At 35.6% G+C, this 9,910-nt stretch overlaps 1 protein-coding gene across 1 annotated transcript; it reads right to left on the bottom strand.

The window, feature by feature from the left end:
- LOC107630404 (protein DENND6A) lies at positions 3,819 to 9,797 on the bottom strand. Its single transcript, XM_016333512.2, has 4 exons — positions 9,463 to 9,797; positions 7,324 to 9,135; positions 7,015 to 7,207; positions 3,819 to 4,639 (listed from the first exon to the last, which is right to left on the bottom strand). Exons 2-4 carry the CDS (start codon positions 8,934 to 8,936, stop codon positions 4,421 to 4,423), a joined length of 2,025 nt encoding a protein of 674 aa, XP_016188998.1. The 5' UTR covers positions 8,937 to 9,135; positions 9,463 to 9,797; the 3' UTR covers positions 3,819 to 4,420.

Genomic DNA, 9,910 nt, shown 5'->3' with positions numbered 1-9,910 from the left:
CATGGATCTTAAAACCTGATATAATGGCATCAGGAACTAGGGTTTTAGCTACTTATATTCCTCACAAAACAACAGCAACAATTGGCACAAATGTTTTCCTATCAAGTCACTATAATATTCAATAAAAATTCAAAAATAGCAATATTTAAAGCAATTTCTTCAAAAATGGCAAAAGTTTCTCCGGTTGAAGTTGGAACACCATGTCAATCAGACTATTGTCCCTTAGAATGCTAAGGCCAGCCTTCATTCTATCATCATCGCTCAAACCAGGAACATCTCTCAACAGTGCCATTAGCTTCATTCTGCGCTCAGCTCCTTCTTTCTCATGCTTAAAACAAGAAACCATATCAACTAAAACGGCTGTGTGTTCTTGATAAGCACCTTTCATATCTCTCATTGAGTCTACTACTATGTCAATCACTTCCTCACTTTTGCTCCCTCTTTTTCTTTTATTCCTTTCTATATATGAAGCACTAGGAGCAGCAGAAGAACTAGGAGCAGCAGTAGCACCGGAAGCAGCAGGAACACCAGGAATTGGAGGCTCCTAAAAATTGAAAGCAACACCAGCAGGAACATCAGAAGATTATTCAATATTTATAGAAATGAAGAACAAGTAGCCTAACTGATTATACATGCTCTACACTTGTATATACAAGCATTATCTCTGCCTTGGCCAGCAAGACTAACAACATTAACTAACTAAACAGAACCTAATAGAATATTAACTACCATCTATGAATTAAAATTATGCATTTATAAAAAAGTTGATGATCATATAATTTGAATCTAAATCAATGATGATAATATAATATAGTCGCATTCATAGATCATGCATGGTATCTAGATCTGAAGGCATCCTTCTTAACATATCCTTGATTTTTCAATTTTGTTTAAATTATAATTTTTATATATTCAAACTAAATTCTTTCTGGTCCTTTCATCTCTATCCCATCATCATCTTAAAATAAAATGAGAGCACAGTAGTAAAGCATCTCAATATAGAAGCATAAATATTTTGTAAACTATACAATTATAACACAAATATAGAATTATAAACAAAGAAAACAAGTATTATGTAAAAAAACTGTACCTTAAGATCACATCCAGGGATCTTTTCATGCAGCATTTTTTCCAAATGTTTTCCATAACCGGATTTAAACGTGCCATTGTCACACTTCCAAGAAGTAGTTGCAAGCTCTATCAAACACTCAACTAATTTTGAATCTTCGTGTGGCGTCCATTGACGCTTAGTTTGTTTTGAATTAAGTCGAGTATTCTCTTCCATTTTCTATAAAAGCTTTGATATAAAAATAAGATGGAATAATAAATCTCTGTCTTTAGGGTAACGGTGGCGCCGGCGCAGCTCCGGTGGCGGTGGCGTTGGTGAAGTCTCACTGATTTGGGGACAAAAACAAAGCTCTGCTAGGGTTTCGCCGTTTCCTTCTTCAGAGAGAAATGAAGAAGAAGCTGAAATATGTATTAAATAGCAGGGGTAATTTAGTCTTTTTGTTTCATTATATACATTCCAATGGGATTGGAATGAAAGATAACCAGGGAAGAAATGGGAATTAAATTGGTGGGAATTCAATTCCCTGGAACAAAATATACCTAGGAATGATTTTCTAGATCTTGAACCAAACATGGAAATAAATCATTCCCATATCAAAATTCCTGGGAATATAGTTGCATTCCCTCCAACCACACACCCCCTTTAAGTAATGTTGTTAGTGTTAGGATTTGGTTGAATTAGTCCCACATTGCTTAGGATAGCAAATGGAGTAGGTGGCCTAGGCTATAAATATGAGGCTAAGTTCTCCATTTGTTTTTGCACCAGTCAGAAACACTTTAAGCTTGTATCTGATTTTTCTTTTCCTCTGTACTCTTTGATTAGAGAGTGTTGTGAGGTGTAGTTAGATATTTGCTTTGAGAGAGTGTGGGTGTACTGGGGTGCCGGTGAGAGAAAGAAGTCTATGTGTTGTAACAATTTTCACATAGTGATATTCTCTGGTTGTCATTAGACAACGGCCATGGTTTTTTCTCCGGTAATTAGAGTTTCCACGTTAAATTCTTGTGTTGTGATTGTGTCTATTTTATTTCTCTGTCAAAGGTGTTTTCTCAAGGGGGAATGGTGTATTATTCCCAACAAATGGTATCAGAGCTTCGGTTCGGTGGGATTTATTCTTAGTATGCTCTGTGGTGGGTGTACTGGGGTGCCGGTGAGAGAAAGAAGTCTATGTGTTGTAACAATTTTCACATAGTGATATTCTCTGGTTGTCATTAGACAACGGCCGTGGTTTTTTCTCCGGTAATTGGAGTTTCCACGTTAAATTCTTGTGTTGTGATTGTGTCTATTTTATTTCTCTGTCAAAGGTGTTTTCTCAAGGGAGAATGGTGTATTATTCCCAACAGTTAGTAAGAACCAAATGTATAATTTGAGAAGATGCTCATATGGTTAGTAGGTATTGCTATGAAGCACATGATAAAATATTTCAATGGTATCATGATGTTTTTATGTTATATAACAAATATTTTTATTTTGGAGGAAAAAGTGGTTGTACTTGACAAAGGCTTTAGACCTATGGAACACAGACACTGGCACAGATACTAGATATGCGTGAATAGTCAACCAGTATTACACGTGCATCCAACCACGGAACGTCATTTCAGCAAAAATAACTAATTTTTACATTGACCGCGTGAATATTTAACTAAAAGAACAAATGTAATTAGACAATTGTGTAAAACATATTGTATAGTGTCAGTGCATCAAAATTAAACTTATATAAAACATATAAGGTATTTTTTGGATAAATGATAATAATATTTCAATATAATATTCATATTAAAATATAAATTATATATTTTTACTGTTTTTAGTATTTTTAATTATAAAAAGATTTAATTATAATATATACTATTTGTAAACTCATTTTAAGAATATAAGTTACTAATAAGGTTGGACACGGTTGACACATGATAGTATTTAGATGTGTTTAAGCGTGTCCGCAGAAGCATTTTGTATATGTTTTATTAAAACACGGTTGGACTCACAAGATACGGATGTCGGACAAGTGTCAAATGAGTGTCGTGTTGTGTCCAAAATGTGTCTTATACGTGGACACTGCAACTTGAAGAAGTGTCTGTGTTTCATATCTTTAGACAAATCCTTCCTATCATTCCAGAGAGTTAAGACAAGATCTTGTATTCAATTATGTATTCATCCTATCTTTAATAGTTTTATTAGGTGTTCAAACTAACAAAAAAAATGGCATTATCTCTAAGTATAAATATAACTACTTCAACTCAAGAAGAGACAAAATAAATTAATAAGTTTCAATAGGTAACAACGTTGGTCGTATTACTTTAATTCCAAAAATGAATATAGTACCAACAAGTAAAACAGTCCTAAGTAGATTTTAATAAAGACAATTCTCAATATTAGTATCTTTTACTATAATAATAATAATAATAATAATAATAATAATAATAATAAAGAATGTTCAAAGTCAAATTTTATCTCAAAATTTTCAAAAAATTATTTTATATATTTTTGTGTATATTTCTCGGTGCAAGACACCGATACATATACTAGTTCACTTTAATAATCCACTTTTACTTATTCATGTCTAGATGTTTGGACATTTTTTTTAGAATGTGCAAGAAAAATTAATCGAATAATATCTAAAGAATGAATAGGTTAATACTTTCGGTAAGATACAAAATTATAAGTTTAATCATTATACTAATCAATATATTTTAAGTAATTAAAACATGGATGGTGCAATTCAACTCAAATCCTAATGAAACTACAAAAATAGTTTATATGAAGAGACATAAGAGTTGACATTTATCAAGATACCCTCTAATGGCCAAGTTACAAAGGCACATAGAGAAGTTTCAGAATTTACAACCATAACCAGAACATCCGAGTAAAGAATTTTAGCCTTGAGAGACAATTCATTGCATAAAACTCAGAATTTTTGAATTGCAGAAAATTTTAGCAAAAGCTTACACAAGGTGAATAATTTACATCTTGATCCATCATAATAGAAACGATGTGAAGCGACAGTTTTTGCCAATAGAGACAATCAACAAAACCTCACAGGTTTATAACAGAATCGAATTTCCACGTATGGTTCTCAAGGGGACGACATATTGTCCCGCGCCCGCTGCTTGATGTGGAGGGATCAATCAAACTGTGGTTATTGCACAGTTCTCTTCCAGAGATGGAAAAATTAGCGTATATGTTCTACTAACATGAATTCATGATCTACAAAGGAAAATGGGATAGTCGCGAAAATGTGTGATACCCCATGACTTGTCGAAAGACAGCGAAACTCTCAATCAGAGAGACGTAGGCTGTGAATTTACCAGAAATCTCTCCTTCATAATATCCAAGATCACATGTTTCATGCTATTCTTATTGTTTGGGTGATGTAGAAGAGACGACCTGTACGAGTGGATGCCCTGGAAGTTTCTTCAATTCTGGACTACCATGCAATAGGGATGCCCTTTGTGGATTCGAAAGCATGATTTGTTGCATGTCCTTTGAAAGTGCATTGAAAACTGCCTGAAGGTCTCCCATTAGTTTCTGACAAGTTGCCCTGGAATCAAGACCTCCATTTCCAGATTGCTGCAGCTGGTAATTGCATTCAACAGAGGTATAAAAGCAATGTTTATGTTTCATTCACAGCCAAAAAAGATCGAGTATTGTCATATCATATTCTGCAGCAAATTATGTAATGAATAACAATGTGTTGCTAAAAGCATAGTCCGCTGCAAAGGGCCAATGAAATTTTGTAGCTATTCTTGAGCTTAACTAATGGTGTACCCCACCAACTGAAAAAAGCCTCTTCAACGCTAAACTTGTGAAATGTAGCAATATGTATTTAGTCGTCAAAGAACACAACAATCACAATAAAACCTTTCTCACATGGTTAAGTCAGTTATCTAAATTAAAGGATGCCATTGAGCCCTATCTTAAACAACTTTTTTTTATTACTATTATAAATAACTGCTGATAAACAAAAACCATGTAGTCGGCCTCATGAAGTGGGATAAGACTCTATTGTTATGGTTGTTAATAAATAACTTAAATAAACGCCGAAGCAACTTGATAAACTCCATTTTATCGTTATAAATTGTGTTAAAAAATATGGAGTTTATCAACAAACTTGCACAATTTTAGCTAAATAATTAATTGAGTTTTTCGAATCTTGCTTCCAACGAACTTGTGTGTGAAAAGCATGCTTTTTTTGTGCTCCTAATCGTTAATTTCATGATTCCTTTTTATGCCATTTGATGCCATGATCAATTTCATTTAAGTGTTCCAGGGTTAAGGTACTTCAATGGCTTCAAAAGATCGAAAAGAATGGAGCAAAGAAGCGAATTCAAGAAGCGATTCAGAGTGGAGATTGCTGAATGCTCGCGTGGGCAGCCGTTTCTCACTTAGGCGAGTTTCCCGCGTAACCACCATATCTTGCGTACTCGAGATTCTCGCGTGCGCGAGCATTTTCCGCATGCGCGAAAAACCCCCGCGTGCCTAGTATAATGAAACACGTGCATCCTCGTTTTTTGGCTTTCCAAAGACCCCCCCAATTGCTATATTTTTATGTATTTTGATGCCAAGAGGAAGGGGGGAAGGGGGAACTCTCATACACTCACCATTTTACATTTTTCTTAGTTTTGTTCATAGTTTTAGTGAGAGAAACTCCAACTTCTCTCTAGGTTTTCTAGGGATTAATTCAATTTTGCTCTTGTTTAATTGTAGTTTTGACACTTGTTCTCTTGTTCTTGCATTATAATTCTCTTAGAATTTGGTGTTAGTTTGCCTTCTTCCATTTTACTATTCTATGAACTTGGTGAATTCTTGGTTTATATTAATGAATTGGATGTTTTATGATTTATTCATGTTTATTTGAGTTATTATTGTTGAATTCTTATAGTGGATTGTCTTAGTGTTTGCTATTTCTTCCAATTTATCATGTTTTACTTTTATGCACACCAAGTGTTTGATGAAATGTTTACTTTGATTATGAAGTAGATTTTCCTTTTCTTGGCTTGGGGTTGAGGAATTAGGTGACCTTAAGTCATTGATATTCAATATTGATCGGTGATTTAGAATTGTTAGTCGATTTTGTTTTTACTAACGCTAATCTTTTACTAAACTCAATTAGTAAGTTGGTTAGGATTTGTAAATTAAAATCAATTATGCTTACTTAACTTTCCTCAATGTTTAGAAGTTGACAGAGTGGAATTAACTCTTAACAATTGCATGTTTGTGGTTAATGACAATGATAGGAATTCTTGACTCTCAACCCTAACCAAAACCCTTTAAGAACTTGAATTGCACCTCTTTATTAGTTCATTGTCTTAATCATTTCTATCTCACTTTAGTTGCTTTATAGTGTAGTTATTGCTTTAATTGTTGCCTTTTATTCCATGTTTGCTTAGTTCATCATTTATTTATTAATTTCATTTTCTTGCAATTTAATTGTTACGTGCTCTTTTACTTTCTAGTTGATTTACATTCCCGTAACTGGGTTCAAACCCTGATTTCCATAACCAATGTTGCACATCCTATTGCAAGTCCTAGGGACAACGACCCGGAATTAAACTCCCAGTATTTGATTTGAATTTGTGACATTTTCACTAAACTTTGAAGAGCGTTGAATTCCGGTTTAGAGCTACGACGAATCTTGAGCTTTAAACCGGTATTTAGCGCCTGTCACAACTCCCACTTGATTGACTCAGTTACCTAAGTTCTATTCTTACAGAGGCTTCCACAAGTCTTTTCTTCATATGATCAAACCATTCATGACAAGATTCTACATTTTTTTCCAGAATAAGTGCTTCAACTTTTTTTTTTAAACTTTCTGTACAATCATTTGTAATCCTATCTTGTTTAATGTATCCACTCATCCTAAATAATTCAATGTTGAGCAAAGACCAAGAGAAAGGCACAGTAAAGCAAATTAACTGCATAACTGAAAGGATATTAGGAGGGTTGGTTACCTGTACTTCTCTAAGTAGAAATCTCTCTATTACACCAAAGAAATCCACAATTTCCAACTCAGACATTTTAGATATAAGCTGTTGTATGTCAGCTTTCATTCTTGCATGCCTCCACAGCCTATTTTGTTCTTGTTCAGCTACAGCACGCCTCCTTCTAAACCAAGGCATAAAGTTTGGTCCATTCAGGAATCGCCTGATAAGAACATGCAAGCAAACTCGTGAAGAAAAGGTCACATTTTAAACACTATCATATATAAAGGTTGGTAGCAAATGGTAGCACGAAAAAATAGCATAAACAAAATTCCTTACGTGTAGAAGTCAAGCCAGTTAGATCTCATCCGCTTTAGTAAGAACTTCCCTGGACCTCTGGCTGATAAATTTGCAAGAAATTCATCAGAATTAAATGGAGGCAGAGGAGGAGGATCTACATATGGAGAAGATCCTTCTGATGGAGCAGTAGTCCTAAAATATGGACCAAAAGGGGCCAAAAAATTGGTAGTGAGCTCCAAGAAATGCCGCCGTAATATCTCATTGTTAACAACTGACATTGACTCCTCAACTCTTGCCGACACTCCAGCATCTATTAGCCTATTTAAGATAGAGGTGTCTGGCTTAGTTGCGGCAGAGTAGGTACTCCAAATGGCTTCCTTATGTTCTGTCATGAGACAGAGCGGACCATCCCTACGAAGCTTTACTGCACCCAATAAACTTGAAGGAGAAAACTTCTTTAGAGAAAATTGTTGAAGCCCAAGGCCCTCGGATCTACCAGGAATTCTTCCAGTAGACTTAGCTGAGAGGGAAACTCTGTTCGAATTAGTAGGAGGGGTACCAACTGAGACAACATGTGGAATGTTACGGAGCGCTTTGAGGAAGAAAAGGTTTGTCACCCCTAAAACCATTGGAGGGAAAGCCTCCCCTTCTCGAATTGAGTTCAAACGGGCAAACAAAGGGTCATGGATAGTGAAATAGGGTCGGAAATCAACACTGCAAAGTAATGGTGAAACCAAACTCACAAGACTGGCAACAGCCTCACAACACTGGGAAGGTGTGGGTGCAATGATGAGAATGGGTTCACCAATTAGCAACAACTCCCATAATATCCAAAGCTGCAATAGCAGGCTACGAAAGGTACCAAAAAGATCCGAATCATGGAAGAGTCCGTGGGGGATAGATTGATTATTAGGAAGAAGAGGTGCCACAGAATAAGCTGAATCGTCAACAGATGCTCCACCTTCCACGGGCAAGCTATGCGCAGGTGGCAAGTTCACTTTAAGTGTTGCATTTCCAATTGGAAGATCCATTAGTTTACCAGGAACAGGAGCAGGCCATGTCGACACATAAGCAGCAATATGCTCGAGTGCTTTTTTACCCATGTCAAAATATAAGGGACCTATAATCTGTAACAAAGGCCTGAAGACACTAGAATAAGGACTGTGAGACAGAATGACCACAGACTTTTGCTCCCCTCCTCGTTTTAGCCTCTCATCATGTCTCTGTCTGTTAAAAACAAAGCCATACATGTATTTCGAAACATTATCATCACTTGTACTGGATAATCTTCTACTAACATTCTTTTTTTCTATGGAATTCGAAGGAAACTCCTTGCCAGCTTCTGTTATCTCTGAATGAGTAGCATTGCTGGTTTGAGATTTAAGGCGCCTGGGAAATCGGAAAAAGAATATACAGTCATGGACGCTTGATCGGTTATGCTGCTGCGAAACAGAATCGGGAAATGAATTATAAGCAACTTCAAGCTCCTCCTCCTGTGTAAGACATCCTGGTGGATAACACACTTCTATGAGTTGGCCTTGTTCAAGGTCAAATCTTATAGCACAAAATGCAACAATCCATCTCTGTAAAGATTCTGGATCAAGATTAGGACTTTGTTCTGTTTTAACTTTGAAAGAAGGAGACCGATTCATATCCGAGAGAAAACACTAGCAATACCAACTCGCATTGATCAAAATGCCGTCATCAACACCTTTGGCAACCATTTTGGGCTAGAAAACCAGCAGCACCATCATTGATCAAACAAGTTTAATCCAACTTTTACACTTCAAATTTAAAATTCTCTATGCTCTATTTTATTTCTTCTCTCCCACTCAATAGAGAACTTGCAGCCTAACAATAAACCCAAAACAATGCATTAGTTTGCAGATATGGTTTTGTAATTGGGAGAAGTAATTAACAACAAATTAGCATGATATAGCAGAAACCCCAAAACGAAAAGATAGCAACTTTGGGAGGGAAAATTGCAACACAAGTTCAAACCATTCTACTCAACTACTTGTTTTACTTTGGTTAATATATAAACAAGTTTTTCAGAACCAAAGAAAGCTTATGCAAGATCCACAATTCCATAGAGTTTGTCATTTTCCCAGCAACAAAATGAGGAGGAAAAACAAAAGGAATTCATTTCCAAACAAGAAATCATTTCGAATGGGATACCTGAAAATTGGAACTTTCGGAACACGGATACTGTTCTTGGGAAGAACCAATCTGGATCGGTACAAACGTAAACCAAAAATGATCGGAAACAATGGAATCTCAGGGAAATCAAACAAAGTTTCGAGCTTTAGGCATTGGCCCCAGCAACTGTGGCTCCGGATTCATGAATTTCGTTCCACACTGAAATGGGTACCCAAATCTATGAACTTCCTGTGGTTTTTGGAGAGAACCGCATACATGAGCAATTAAATGCAGAAAAGGAAATTAATTAAAAACAAACAAACATGAAGAGTATTTTGTTTTCTTCTATTTGTTTTTAGTTTCTGTTTTTTTTTTTTTTTCATTTTCTTTTTGGGAGCAATGCAAGGGGAAGAAATTATAACAAAATTACCGTTTTGTTTTTGTATATGCTATTATGCTTATCCCCAAAACGGGAATGATTAAATAC

This window comes from Arachis ipaensis, chromosome B03 (genome assembly GCF_000816755.2).
Source record: "Arachis ipaensis cultivar K30076 chromosome B03, Araip1.1, whole genome shotgun sequence".
Lineage (NCBI taxonomy): Eukaryota > Viridiplantae > Streptophyta > Magnoliopsida > Fabales > Fabaceae > Arachis > Arachis ipaensis.
Note: the sequence above shows the minus strand (reverse complement) of the source record. Positions and strands in the feature narration are given on the sequence as shown.